At 23.9% G+C, this 15,493-nt stretch overlaps 4 protein-coding genes across 4 annotated transcripts; 1 reads left to right on the forward strand and 3 right to left on the reverse strand.

Annotated features, from left to right (window-relative positions):
- Nucleotides 1-260: 260 nt before the first annotated feature.
- Nucleotides 261-1,275, reverse strand: PBANKA_1428600 (SND2 domain-containing protein, putative; the record flags this gene model as incomplete). Its single annotated transcript, XM_034567633.1, has 4 exons — nt 261-341; nt 514-661; nt 907-1,049; nt 1,192-1,275. The coding sequence occupies 4 exons, from the start codon at nt 1,273-1,275 to the stop codon at nt 261-263; spliced, it is 456 nt and encodes a 151-aa protein (XP_034424110.1).
- A 1,186-nt stretch (nt 1,276-2,461) lies between these two features.
- PBANKA_1428700 (eukaryotic translation initiation factor 3 subunit A, putative) lies at nt 2,462-6,253 on the reverse strand (the record flags this gene model as incomplete). The annotated part of the gene is made up of 1 exon (XM_034567634.1): nt 2,462-6,253. One exon carries the CDS (start codon nt 6,251-6,253, stop codon nt 2,462-2,464), a length of 3,792 nt encoding a protein of 1,263 aa, XP_034424111.1.
- A 3,471-nt stretch (nt 6,254-9,724) lies between these two features.
- Nucleotides 9,725-10,690, forward strand: PBANKA_1428800 (succinate dehydrogenase [ubiquinone] iron-sulfur subunit, mitochondrial, putative; the record flags this gene model as incomplete). Its single annotated transcript, XM_034567635.1, has 1 exon — nt 9,725-10,690. The coding sequence occupies one exon, from the start codon at nt 9,725-9,727 to the stop codon at nt 10,688-10,690; it is 966 nt and encodes a 321-aa protein (XP_034424112.1).
- Nucleotides 10,691-12,337: 1,647 nt separating this feature from the next.
- Nucleotides 12,338-15,310, reverse strand: PBANKA_1428900 (bromodomain protein 2, putative; the record flags this gene model as incomplete). The annotated part of the gene is made up of 1 exon (XM_034567636.1): nt 12,338-15,310. The coding sequence occupies one exon, from the start codon at nt 15,308-15,310 to the stop codon at nt 12,338-12,340; it is 2,973 nt and encodes a 990-aa protein (XP_034424113.1).
- Between the last annotated feature and the right edge of the window lie 183 nt (nt 15,311-15,493).

Genomic DNA, 15,493 nt, shown 5'->3' on the forward strand with positions numbered 1-15,493 from the left:
AATTATAAATATAACATATTTTTTTTTTCTTTTAATATAAATATTGTTAATAAATGTTATATATAAAGTTCATTAAATAAAATAAATCAATATATAAAACATAAAAAAGTTAAATTTTTTTATCTCTGCCTATATCGCGCACAATGTATACATTTCTAAAAATTGCCTTGCATTTCTTTCCGTAATTATTTATATAAAACTTGCGTGCCCAAATATATAATTTTGTTGATCATAAAATATATACATAAAAATCTCGTATTTTAGTAAACTTTCTTATATACAATTTTCTGTTTTTTTTTTTCGGGTTGGTCAGCATTTTCGGGAGGGGCAATGGCACTCATCTTAAAAGAAGATAAATTAAATACATATAAATATATAGATTTAAAAATGTCAATAAGGATGGTGTAATTAAATATACATGAAACACATTTATGTGAATGTAAATAAAGAGAAAATTATATTATAGCACACATTATATCTTTTGCAGTTTCAATACACAACTAGATAAATTACCGGTGAGCCCAAAAAGAATTTTACAATAAAATTTATAAACTTAAATATTGCGTATATGGGGATAATTATGTATATGTAGAAAATTTTAAAAGAGAAAAATAATCCTATATTTATTACAAAAGACAAAATCAGAACATCAGTATAATATCTGTGATTAAGAAAAAAAACGATTAAAGAAATTAGAGAAATAAAAGAATGGAATGTATATATATTATATGTGAGCATATATGTAAGTTTAGTTTTCTTAAGACATATAAAAAATATAATGACAATTACATAATCATATATTAAGGGTGTTTGATGTAAAATATGCGTGCAACTATATATTCACATGATTATAAATGTTGTTTTATTCATTTATTTTAATTATTATTATCTTATATGTAAACTAACGTAAAATTTAATCCGTTGGTTAAGCCATAATGTATATTCTTGATTGAATAATAGTAACAAAAAAATAGCAAACAATGAAAAAAAAATATATTTCTTGTAATTAAATTATATCTGAAGAAATAGGCAAAGATGATATAAATTAGCTGCAAAAAAAATATATATTTATATGTATCTCAGTTATGAAGGTTAAGTAGCACACTATCACCTCAATATCTATGTATTATTAGCATATTATTTATTAATCACACGTTTAATTTCATCTTTATATTTTTATTATATAATTACCGAAAAAATGCTAAAAAATGGATAGGCATAAATAATAAAATTGGCTGCCTTTTTTAATCGTTTTTTTTCAGATTGGCTTGCCATTTTTTCCTTCTATCGTTATTTCTTCTCGTTCCTTTTCTTTATTTTATTTGATTTCGTAAACAAAAATGACTTAAGTGTTTAGCCTCTAAATTATTACAATTTATTATTAAGCAAAAGAAAAAGAAACGATGATAAAACTTTAATCTTATCCATTCAAATTAATTTAATATAAAAAATAATATCATTAAACCTAATTAAATGTATATAGAGAAGAATAAATAAATAAAATTTCTTACGATACCATTTCCATTATCTATTCCAAGACCCAATATTATAAAAAAAAATAATAATAAAATTAAATCCTCTTTTACATAAAAAAATATAAAATTCATTAAAATATTATTTTATTAAATTTTTAATAATATAATTAAGAATTATATTAAAATAAATTCTTATAATTTGTTACATAATGTATACATGTGTAATATAGCTGTATCTCAAAATACAATATTATTCTAGTTTAAGAATAATTATTTAGCTAATATTATTATTATGAAATTATATATTTTTTATTTGTTTTTTTCATCTAAGTTTAAAATATGTATAAAAAATCTTTATTAAAAAATAAAAATTTAAATGCAAACAGTATATTATGCATAGCATATTAATATGCATATGAAACTTGTACATAAATATGTATATTGTGAACGAGAAAATCTATATATGTATATGAAATGGAAATTTTTATAAAATTCTGATAGAAAAGAACAACGTAAAGTTTTGCATAGTTTGCACCAGTATAACCGCTTCACTTAAACCTTTTCCCGATTTACTTATACTCGCTATATATGTATCTATTTAATGTATTAAATAAGCTTAATAATCATTAAAGTATGTATAAGAGTTTGATAAATATACACCATTTTATGGTAGCATGGTAGAAATATATATGTGGTTGTGATTATTTTTCCATCACAGAAAAATAAGGCTTTACTTTATTTAGCGTAATAATACAAATGTATGTGCAAATTTGTTAATGATATAAAATATATATACTTTAAATGCTCCAAACATAAAAAGGCATTCATTATTTTTTACAAAAATAATATCACATATGGTATTAAGTAGTTAAATAGGAGGGGAAGAAAAAAAAACATAATTTACAAATATGCTTATTTGCGTTATATATTCTGGAATAAATATTTCTATATATTGTAAACGCTACCTAAATACCTGTTTTCACTTTTTAAGATTTCGTAAAATATCTTAAAAAGTTTTTTTTTTTTTTGGTAAAAACTGTAAATTTTCCTCCATCGGATCCTTGTCCCTTTTCATCATCTTTTTCTTCTCGTTTATCATTGTTGGCATTTTCATTATCCTTATTTTTTTCTCCATCTCTTTTATTTCCTTTCAAATTGTTTCCATTATCATCACCTTCTATATTATTTTTTTTATTTTCATCCGATTCAATTCCACCGTCATCATTTCGTATATTCCAAGCATTTTTTTCTTTTTCATTATCACTATTATTTGGAGTATAATTATCTTTATCTCTTTTTTTTTCCCGATCATGTTCACTTCTTCTAGTATCTCCTTTTCTATTTTCTCTTTCGCTATCTTTTCTATAATCTCGTTCTCTGTCCCTTTCTCTATCTCTTCTGCAATCCTTATCCTTTCTATAATCTCTACCTCTTTCTCTATCTCTGTCTCTTTCTCTATCTCTGTCTCTTTCTCTATCTCTTTCTCTATCTCTATCTCTGTCTCTTTCTCTATCTCTGTCTCTTTCTCTTTCTCTGTCTCTTTCTCTGTCTCTTTCTCTATCTCTATCTCTATCTCTTTCTCGATCCTTTGATCTATCTCTTCTATATTCTTTTTCCCTTCTGTATTTTCTATCTCTATCCCGTTCTCTATCTCTATCTCTATCTCTATCCCGTTCTCTGTCTCTGTCTCTGTCTCTGTCTCTTTCTCTATCTCTTTCTCTATCTCTCTCTCTTTCTCTATCTCTTCCGGACCAGGTTTTTCTATCCTTTTTCTCAGAAGCATCTCTATAATGGTCACCATTATTTTCATGATACCTTTTATAATTATCATCGTCATATTGAGAAGTACCTGTTTCATGTCTTCTCCATGTGAATTCATCATCGGCGGACGATTTCCCCAAAGTTTTATCTCCACTTCTGGATTCTTCATTTTGTTTTAATAATTGTTGTTCTATTTCTAGGTCTCTTTCTCTTTGTATTCTACTGATTTCGTCGAGTTTTTTTTTATGAGCTTCTTCTTTTTTTTTCCTTTCGATTTCTTCCTTTCTTAATCTCTCTTCTTCTTCTTCTCTTCTTTTTCTTTCTTCTTCCGCTTTTAATTTCCTGATATGTTGTTCTCTTCTATCTCTAGCTCTTTGTATTTTTTCTTCTTTTAATAATTTATGTAAACGTTCTTTTTGTTCTTTTAGATCTTTTTCAAATTCTATTATTCTTTGCTGCATTTCTGATTTAGTAAATTCTTCAATGTCATTAGAAAATTTCATGTATTCTTCCTTCTCTTTAAGTGCAGCTTCAAAATCGGCTTTTTTCTCTTCTTCGACTGCTTTTTGTTCTTGTAATAAAATTTCAGTATCTTCTTGGAAAATTAAAGCTATCCATTTATTCATATGACTAAGTTCAACTTGCCTTAATGCTCTAAAATAATGATCAACTTTTTTGGCTTCGGCTTTTCTAATTTTTATAATTTCATTTCTCTCATTTAATCGGATTTTTCCTTGTACTTCTTCGATATCCTCAAAATCGACATATCCATTTAATATATCTTCAATAGTAATTTCATCAAGATATTTTCCTTTCATTAATATTTTACTAGTACTATTAGTACATAATTTTTTAATTTCTTTAAGCATTTGTTCGGCAGCTTCCGATTTTTTCTTTATCTTTTCTTCTTTTATTCTAAGTTTTTCTCCTTTTTTCGCTAGTTCTTCTCTTTTTTCCTTTTCTAATTTTTCTTCTAATAATCTCTTTTCCATTCTTATTTTTAATTGAGCTTGTTCTTGTTCTTTTTGTTTTCTTAACATTTCCTTTCGTTTTTTATTATGCTCTTCGCTTAGAAGCTGTAACTTGTGATGTTCTTCATCTATTTTATCATATATTTTTTTTAATATTTTTTCATCATCTATTGGTTTGTCTTCAATAATCTCATTTTCTACAATATCCTCAATATCTGCAGTAGCATAATTGCTTATATGCTTATTTCCTTTATCTAATAAACTAAACTCATGTTCATAGTTTAATAGTTTTGTATTTGTATTTTCAACTTCATTTTCTATACTTATAGATTCATTAATCATTCGTAATCCATTATATAATTGATTGTACATATTTGTAAGTGAATCTTTTATTAATTTACTACGATTTACATTTTCTTTATCACCAAAATATATAGCTCTTTTTGTTAAGTCTATTCTCATTTCTAACTCTTTTTGATATACTAAATCTACTAACATTATTTCAGCATCATTCCATGATATAAAATGTTTAGAGCATATATTTTCAATAAAATAATCAATAGATATATAATTATATACTTTTGATAATTGCAATATTAATTTATGAAATATTACTTCTTTTATTTTATTAATATATATATTATGTTCAGTTTTTTCTAACTCTTTTAATAATACTTCGCATTCTAAACACAGGCTTAAAGGCGTAAATTTATTTTCTACTAAAGAATATAATTTTTGTGCATTCTCATCTGCATAGTTTAATATATTTCTTACTTTTAATCCATTTTTCAAGGATTCCTTTACTGGAACACTTGTATGTCCTAATAATTGGGACATTTTTTTATGTGCTTCAAAAATCTTTGCATAATCTTCATTCTTTTTGTTTCCAAAACGAGGTATTGACAGGACAGCAAGCACTGCTTTTGTGCATATAAATTTTTTCCTTTCTTCAGAAATTTCGATTCCATAATTTAATATATGGAAACAATATTTTAGCCATGCCAAACCATGAAATAATTCACTTTCATAAACAAATAATATGTCAGCCAATTTTTCGTAAAAAGTTGCAATCCATTTTTTTAAATTTTCCTTCTGTTTGTTTTGGCTAGCAATTGCTGAAGTCGATGCAACACCGCCATTGGCAGTTGCTTCGTTTGTATCTTTTTCTTCATCTTTATCAGAACTTTTTTTTTTGGAATCATTTTGATCAGCATTGTTATTCATATCTGATTCCATAGATCCAGATTTTAATGTTTTATAAAAATATTCATGCATATTAAGATTATAAATATCTTCTGCTATATTTGATGCTTCTTTCCACATGCTAAGTTCACAAGCAGTTTCAAGTTGCATTATTTTTGTTTCTAAATGGTATTCAATTTTTAAAAGAGATTGATATTCAGGTTTATGTTTTCCTCTTAAAATTAAGTTATAATGATTTCTTAAAAGATCACTTAATTTTTTGAATTCTGTTAACCTTTTATTTTCTTTGCAAAATAATAAAGCTTTTTTAGCAGTGTCATGATATGCCTTTTCTAGTTTAGGGGTAGCTCTTAATATTTCTAAAATCATCTTATATGTTTCCATACATATTTTATAAGCATTTTGTAATTTTCTTTCATATTTTCCAGTTATTTCCATATCTAAAGAATTCATTAAAATTTTTTCTGTAAAATCTACATTACTTTCTTCTTGTTCTATCTTATCTTTATTAATATTCATATTTTCTTTAGCTAATCGAACCTTCTCTTCCGCTTTATCTCGAAAATCAGTAATGACTTTCCCAAGAGATGCTATATTACCATGCTGGCATATAATTCTGTATTGATGCAAACCATCTTTTACTAAACTTAATTTTTCTAAATATAAACAAAATTCGATGTATCGTAACATAATTTGTTCTTGCAAAACATGCCATCCTTGTAACCTGAAAGTTCTATGCCCAATAGCGGCATGTAAAATTTGAAGAGCATCTTCATTTTGCCCAATAAACTGCAATTCCTCTGCTCTCTTAAGAGCATTTTCCGGCTTTTGAAATGTTTGCATAATTTACTTTTTTTTCTATTTAATCGAATTTGCAAAAAATATTTGGAATTTTTAGTATGAAAATATATATACATGTATATCTCTATATGCATATATATTTTATGTTCGTTAAAATTTACGCTTCATACGAATGAATTCTGAGAAGTTTCATATGTATCTGCTCAGCAATCGCATGCGCATATATATATATGTATATAAATGCGACTTTCTTTCTATTTTATAAAAAGATGTAATCGCTATAAAAAATTAAAATAAATAAAATGTTTATGGGCCTAATAAGGATACTATATATTATAATAAACCGTACATATGTGCATACAATATACATGCATTATCATTTATGTAAATAAAAATTTATATTAATTTTTTTTATCATATAAATATCTTTATTTTTACAATTAAGCTTCAGTAATATATATACATGCAAAAAAGGCTATGTACTTCTTATACTTAAAAGTTGCATTTCATGTTTTAATAGTATAAAGCACTGACACTGCCTTTTGCTTGTACATTTCTACATAGTTAAATAATGTAAATATGAGTATATATGTTTATGTACATGCTTATGTAACTTTTAGAAAAATATAACACAAAGAATATACCTATAATATACAAGCAATAGTTGTTTCTATTAGGAATGTTTTTTTTCTTTATTAATACTTAACAATTTGTGCATTTTCTTCTTCATGTAAGCATACACAAATATATATTATACTTATGCATGGAAAATTGCTTATTATTTTTTTTTATTATTCGTGAATTTATACTTTTTTAAATTTCTTTATAAATTAATACATATAAAAGCTAAATAATGTATATATATATATATATAAATGCATTTCATATATCCATAATTTACAGATTATATATATATCTTATAAATATATTTTTATATGAATTATATATTTATATTATATTGTCAAAAAAAATTATCATTAATATTAATATAACCCAGAAACATTTTATAAATCTAAAATATTCCACAATTCATTCTACATATATATTATATACATGTTATACATTTTTTCTGTTTTTTTTCCTATAACAATATATAAATTATATATATATTAAAATTATTTATTAAGCTATGTGCATATAATTATATATATATATATATATAATATATGTTTTAACTTAAATATTTACTATATAATATACATATTGCTTATATATATATAATCAATATGCTTGCGGCAATATATATGTATATTTTAAATATATATATATATTCTTATGTATGTAGTGACTCCAGAGCATATATAATTTTTTTTCAGTATTATGAATCTATACCAATCCAGTAAAAAATATGAATATATATTCAATAATATTATATTATAGGCAAATATAAAAAGCATTTAGTGCTGCATATATACTCATCATTGTATTTGTAGCATTTAAGCACTAACCGGAATAAATATTATTATACCTCATAAATGTACTAGTATGCATTATATACATCATATTCCCTTATATTTTTTTTGCCAAAAATTTAAGGAGTTACGCATATTATTTCAATTTTCTACATTCCATTTTTTTGAAATATATATAAAAAAATACAAAAATATAACATTATTTTCTTATAACTACACAAAACATTTTTGAAATAAAAAAAAATATTTTGTATATTTTTATTATCAGCATTTCCATAACAATGTGCTTTTTATTTAAACAAAATAAGTCCATATTATTTATACAATTTTTTAACCTTATAAACATATATAGTAATATATATGGTAAATTATATATTTTTTATAATATTACACAGTAGATGCTAAAATTAATAACTAGTTTTAGTGAAAAAAACATTTCTTTGCAAATTATTATTTCCTTTTTTTATTTTGTTGTACATTATTAAGAATAAGCAACGAAATGATGGCTTAGTTTTTGCAGGGGTCATTAAATTTCGAAAAAAAAATATTATATCATTTTTTTAGCAACATGAAATATAGTACATAAAATATATTTATTAAAATTTTTTAATGCTTAATCAACACAAAAATATATAAATAATAATTTATAGAAATAATTTCCTATGTTCGCATATTTCTTTAGAATATGTTTAACACTGTTATTGGAAAATTATTATATTAAAAGGAAAAAAGGGTTATTGTGATAAAAAAAAAAGATAAAAAATGAAAAATATTAATATATTTAACTGACAGTAATTCAGTATGTATATGAAGTGTATTAAAGTTACTTTAAGTACACATTTTTATCTTTTATTTAATGATACAAACATAAAAAATAATATATTGCCCTGTATAATGTGTTTTTTTTGATGGAAAAATATATAAAGAGACCTATATTAAAACCATAGTTTGTAACATACGTTTAAACATGTAATAACTTAAAATATCGAAAAACAAACTAATATTAATAACGTATGAAATATGTTGTGCAACTATATTTTAGTCGTTCTTGTTATATTAAAATAGTTTGGATACGTGTATTAATAAATTGATCACAAAATAAAATTAACTAGTTTACTATTATATACATATATGCCACTTTCATTCCGCTCTTGATATTCTTAGGTTATACACATCTCAATGATTACATATGTTATATACTTAAAAAGCAAAGCCCAGCTTTAATGTGATTATTTGTGTGTACTTTAAATATTTTATTGAAAATAAAATATATATTTATAAGCAACCAAATCTTAAGAATGTGTATATCAAATTCATTATTGTATCATTAAATATTTATAACATATGTAGTGAATTTTAAAAAAATTGAAGGATAATAATATAATTACAAAAAAAATTGTGTAACATTTTTTATTTATTTGTTTTGTTCTGATTTTAAAACTTATTTGTAATTTTTCAAAAAATTTTGTGAGCTTATTATGTGTATTATTTTATTTATATTTAATTTCCATTTTTTTTAACAAGTTTGGATTAAAAATGTACAATTAAAAAGAGACATGATTTAAAGTTAAATAATATTAAAAAAAAATTTATAAACTTCAATAAATACATATATAATTATAATACATCATTTTGAATATATTTGACAAATTTGACCATTTTCAACAGTTTCACGAATTTAATAAATTTCAAGCACTAATCCATTGGGACTATAAAATATGCACATTTTATATGCGTAAATGTGAAGCCGACATAAATATTCAAAAACTGAGGATATATATGTAGATATTTATTTGTGTAAGATTAAATGCTAATATTTGCGTTTTTTTACATTCTTACAAATTAATATTATATTAATTGCAAACGTATTTGAGGGCCATCCTCCCCCTTTTTTCTTTAATTAATATAAATGTTTTAAAAATAATTATGTAGATATGAGTGTTTATACAATTTTCAAACACTCAAAAAAAAGATAAACAGACACAAAAAATTATAAAACGTATAATTGTAAACTTATATATGTACGAAAGACGTATGGGGATATGCTAATATTGATGGAATATACATTTTTAAATAAAAAAAGATAAAAAAAAAATAGAAAATGGGAAAACAAAATGAATTAAGATTTATAATGGGATTCTTAAATAAAAGGGTATGGAATAATATAAATAACAAAAAAGTAAAATTTTTTTCAAGTGACAAAAATTCATCGACTAACAATTCTATAAGCATAAATAGATATGTTAATGATAAATCTGAACATGTTCAAAAAAATGAATTAAAAAGGTTTTCAATATTTCGATATGACTCACAAAACAACAAGAGACCTAGAATGCAGACATTTGAAGTAGATATAGATAATTGTGGCCCAATGGTATTAGATGTATTAATAAAAATCAAAGACGAAATTGATTCAACATTATCCTTTAGAAGGAGTTGCAGAGAAGGCATATGTGGAAGTTGTGCAATGAACATAAATGGGAAAAATGGATTGGCTTGTTTAACAGAAGTTAATAAAGATAAAAAGGAAATAACAGAAATACATCCACTCCCCAATTTATATATAATGAAAGATTTAGTGGCAGATTTAACAAATTTTTATAATCAATATAAATCAATTGATCCATGGTTAAAACGAAAAACAAAAAAAGAAAAAGGCCAAAAAGAATTTTATCAATCTATTGAAGATCGAAAAAAATTAGATGGACTATATGAATGTATCATGTGTGCATCTTGCTCAACATCATGTCCATCTTATTGGTGGAATCCTGAATATTATCTTGGGCCAGCTACATTAATGCAAGCATATCGCTGGATAGTTGATACAAGAGATGAATATACACAAGAACGTTTAATGGATATTAATGATACCATGAAATTATATAGATGCCATGGAATAATGAATTGCTCAGTGTGCTGCCCTAAAGGTTTAGATCCAGCAAAGGCTATAAAACATATGAAGGAGCTTGTGCAAGAAAATTTTTCTAAAGATAATATAAAAATTCATGCCAATTACATCAAAGACAAAATGGAAAGCGCAGAAAAAACAATTAGCAAAGAAAAATAAGAGGATAACTCCTCAAGTATATTTATTATATACTAAAAATTATAAATCTGTAAATTAATATCGCTGCTAAATTATCAGCATAATTTGCTTTGTATTTTTTAATTGTTTTATTTCCATCAGAAATTGTTTCTATTATATATGAATAATCATAAAATGGTTTGTACATATATACATATGCATGCGTATTAATGCGTTCATCTTAGTAGGTTTTTCGAAGTTTCTTAGCATGTTTTGTTATATGCTTTTACTACTTTTTCTTTACAATTTGTTCTTATAATTTTTAAATACAACATTTTTACCTATTAATTTTGCTTATATATTTTTTGGTTATTTAGAAAATATGACTTTTTCTTGTGCATAATAGGTTTGCATTTATAATAATATTTTGACTATTTTCATTTAACGTTTTTTTATATCTTTTACGTTAAAAAAAACTAAAAAATAAAATTGAGCTTGCAAACATTAAGCAAAATACTTATATTCTTTATAATACTTTTTTTAAAACGTTTATTTTAAGTAGGTAAACAAATCAATAAGCAAATAAAAAAAACAAATACACATACACACATGCATTAATTAGTTCATTCGACTGTCTGTTCATACATTCGTTTGTTGTTAACACATGGTTATATATATATATATATATAACTAAAAGAAACATAATTAAAAAAATCATCATTGCTTTTTTATTCATAAAATTACTAAAACATCGTTTTTGAGATAAGAATGTGTATACACATAAAAAAAAATATATACCTATATATATGACTACAAAAATTATTAAGTTGAAAAAATACGAAATATATAATAAACATACATAGGATTCACATCTCTGTTTTTAAATAATATCAATGTGTTAATATTTTTATAGCATGGGCTCACATTATTCATAGTATATACAATATTTATTATTCAAATAATTAATATTTTGTCCATTATTACGTTAGTTCGTTATCGGAAAATATATTTTATATACCCTTTTATGAAATTGTTCCTTAAACTTATTAGTAATAGTTATTTTGTACTCGGTATACTACTGCTATTACTATTAACTTTTAATTTTTTAATTTTATGGTGATTAGTTTTTATATATTGCATATATATGCATATGTATAATAAACCACCAAATAGTTGTAATAGCAATGATATTTCCTCCCCACTTCCATTTTGAATGTTTTATCAAAAATAACACTAAATATTTTATTTTTCTTGCATATATATGCATGCCCAACACTTCACTAATTTCTCCTTCTATTCCCATTCATAATTTGCCTTGTTAAATATTACTAATATAGTTGAACAGTTTCCATGCCTATTTATATTTGTAATTCATTTTCTCTATATATATAATTCCTTTTAACCTATATACCCTGTTACTTTCATAGAATTATAAATTATATCCCCAATAAATAATTATATTCCCTCTAATATATTTCAAAAACTTAAGTATATAGCATATGTAATTGAATTTGTAGCACTAAATAGCAAATATTTATATGCATATAATGCATATATGGATTTGCGCTCGTAATTATGTATTAATGAATTAGCTGACACATGAATATAATCCATCTCAAAGGCTCTAAAAAATCCAATAATAAAAATATATTGTTTTACCCTCTTTTCTTTATTTGACACCAAAGTTACCTAAATTTTTGCATCATAGCCTTCAGCTATTAATTCCTTTTTATTTATGGGGACATTCGTTTGCCGTTGTGTAAGAATAGCCTGTTGAATAACTTGTCCTTTCCATTCTGGCCAAGCAGTTCCTGAGTTTTTATGATTTTTTTTTTGATTTTTTTTTTGGTTTTTTGGCGTATCCATTGATCCTAAAAAATCAGCATGTATTCCCATTACGTCTTCTCGAATTTCTAAACTTTTTTTTTTTTCATCAACAGGCTTGTATTGTGGCAATGATTTTCTTTTGTTATCAAAAAATTTATTTGGGATTTCTTTTTTTTTATCATTTGAAAATTGCCCTTTTAATTTTTTTTTTTTATTATTATATGAATCAAAATCCATATCTGACTCACTATCAGATTCACTATCATCGCTTGACGTTGAAAACGTAGATGAATCTGATGAATTAGATGACGATGTATCAGATGAATTAGAAGATGATGATACATATCTATTTCCTCGTCTTTTATCAAAATGTTCATCACTATTACCATTATTATGACTGTTCATATAATTTTTATTATTATTAGCATTTTTCATTTGCATCATCATTTTTCCTCTAGATATATTATTATTACAATTAGGCATATTTTCAGAAGAAATTCGTGAAGCTTTATATTGCTCCAAATTAATTCTTCCCATATGATTTATATATAAAAATATTCTTTTTTGTTTTTCAATAGATAATAATTCTGTATCAAATGTAAAAAATCTATCAAACATATGATTTTCTGCTAATATTCCTAAATCATCTTGTATAATTTCTAATGCTGCTCTTCTTTGGTTAGGTGCTAATCTTCTCAGGTTTTTAAAAAGAAGATTAACTTGATAATTATTTAACCCTTTGTCATTAATTCCAATTTTTTGAATACCTGGGGGCTCAGGTATTGTTCCCATACTTGGGGGTTCAAAATCAATAGAATTGCTATTATTATAGCAACTCGTATTGCTATTATTACTATTTAAATTATTATTGCCATATTTAGCAAACGATTTATCTTTTTTATTTCCAATATATTTACCATCGCCCCGAATATTTCTCATTGAATCGATATCATTTGACCCCATTTTACTTGATTTATTTATTTTGTGATCTATTAGATCCCCTGATAATCCTTTTTTATTTTGAGATGAAAACATTTGGCTACCTGATGATAAATTATTTATAGATAGACTACTATTATTCATTCCATCTATTGCTGCGTTTCCTCTTTTTTTAGAATTATTATTTCGATTTATTTTATTATTTATATTTCCTTTTTTATTATTATTACTTGTTACATAATCTGAACTTACATCTCCAGTATCACTAATATAATCACTACTATAAGTACTACTATCACTATCATAATTATTATTTTTATTAATTAAAATTTCATTATATTTTTTCATATCAAATAATACTGAATTTGTGCTTCTAGTATATTCTATATGTATATTTTTCATTTTATTTTCTTCGTTAAGTAATCGATCAAATTCTTTTGCTAATTTATAGGCATCATTCCACACACAATTTTTAACTTTGTGATATGTAAATGCATTATAAAAAATTTGTCTAACATCTTGTTGCCATTGAAAAGGGCTATTGTATTTATCATTCAATAATTTATTTTCTATTGTTTCAAAATCCATTGGATTTTTTATAATATTAAAATAATTTGGTATTCCATCTAATTCTGGATTTACTGGTTTTAAAAACCAACAACTCATTTCTTTTTTTTTTAATTTATGTAATATTTTAAAACAATTATTTTTCCAAGCATTTTGACATTTATAAATTCTCTTCCTATATGTTTTCCGATGCTCTTCATATTCATCTATAGTATTATTATCTTCATAATAATTATTATTATGTTTTGCTTTCTTTTTTAATGCTTCTTTTCCTCCTGTGAAAGATGAACTCATTTGCCTTTTACCACTACCAATGCTAGTGCATTTAGAAAGTTTCCCCTTTCCTTTATTAGAATTGCTAATGTTACTACTGTTATTTAATTTGTTATTATTGTTTCTATCAGCATCCCATGCTTCGCCTTTTTTTAGCATACTATTATTCCTATTGTTTTGGCCATAGTTTATATTATCATTCGATTTTACATTAACATTTGATAAGCTATTACTTGGAAATTTTCTTTTTCCACCCAAACTGTTATTATTTGTTTTGCCGCCACCAATATGATCAATACTACTAACGGCGCTGTTATTATTATCATTATATTTTTGTATATCGTTTACATTTTCTTTAGTAGCTGTACTACTACTAAATTCATCCTTTGAATAAAATTTATCGTATGATTTTTTTGACTTTCTTTTACCTGCATCGTATATATTATTTGATAATGAGCAGTGTAAATTTTTTATTTCATTTAAATGCCTTTTTGATATCGCACTGAATGTATTTCTTTTTTCTGTTTTGGGTTTTGCACAGGGAATTTCAATAAATCGAAATCCTAATAATTTGATTTTATTTGACATATATATATACTCCTCTTCCGATAAATACACTATACCTCTTTCAAAGGTTCGCATATTATCTACATTTTTTAAAAATGATTCATCACTTAAATTTACATTTGTCGTTTTTTGATTTTTATAATCTAAATATAGATCACTGTTACTATTATATAATTCTTTATTATTAATAGTAAATTCATCACTCATTGTATTTAATGAATTATTATTACATTGATTATTAACATTATCTTTGTTATTTAAATAATTAGTATCGTTAACATTATCGTCAATTGTATTTCCATTTGAAATAGATTTATAGTTAGCATTATTATTTTTAGAGTTAAACTCTTTTATATTTACATCACTTATATTGCTACTACTGTTATCCATCACATCATCATTGTTTATTCCCGAACGATTCTCGTTATGCTCATTTTTTTCATTTTCAATTATTAAACCACTTGCTTCCTCATTATTAGATTCTTTCATTTTATTTGCATTATTGCTTACTATTATTTTACCATCTACACAAAATAAAAAAAAATACAAATAAAATTGTTTTTATTTTTTCGATTTTTTGGTAATATTACTAATCTCGGCCTCATAACATTATCATTATTATTACCATTCCTGTTTGAAATAATTGCTTTTATTTTTTTTTGTATTCAATAT

This window comes from Plasmodium berghei, assembly GCF_900002375.2.
Source record: "Plasmodium berghei ANKA genome assembly, chromosome: 14".
In the NCBI taxonomy this organism is placed as follows: Eukaryota; Apicomplexa; class Aconoidasida; order Haemosporida; family Plasmodiidae; genus Plasmodium; species Plasmodium berghei.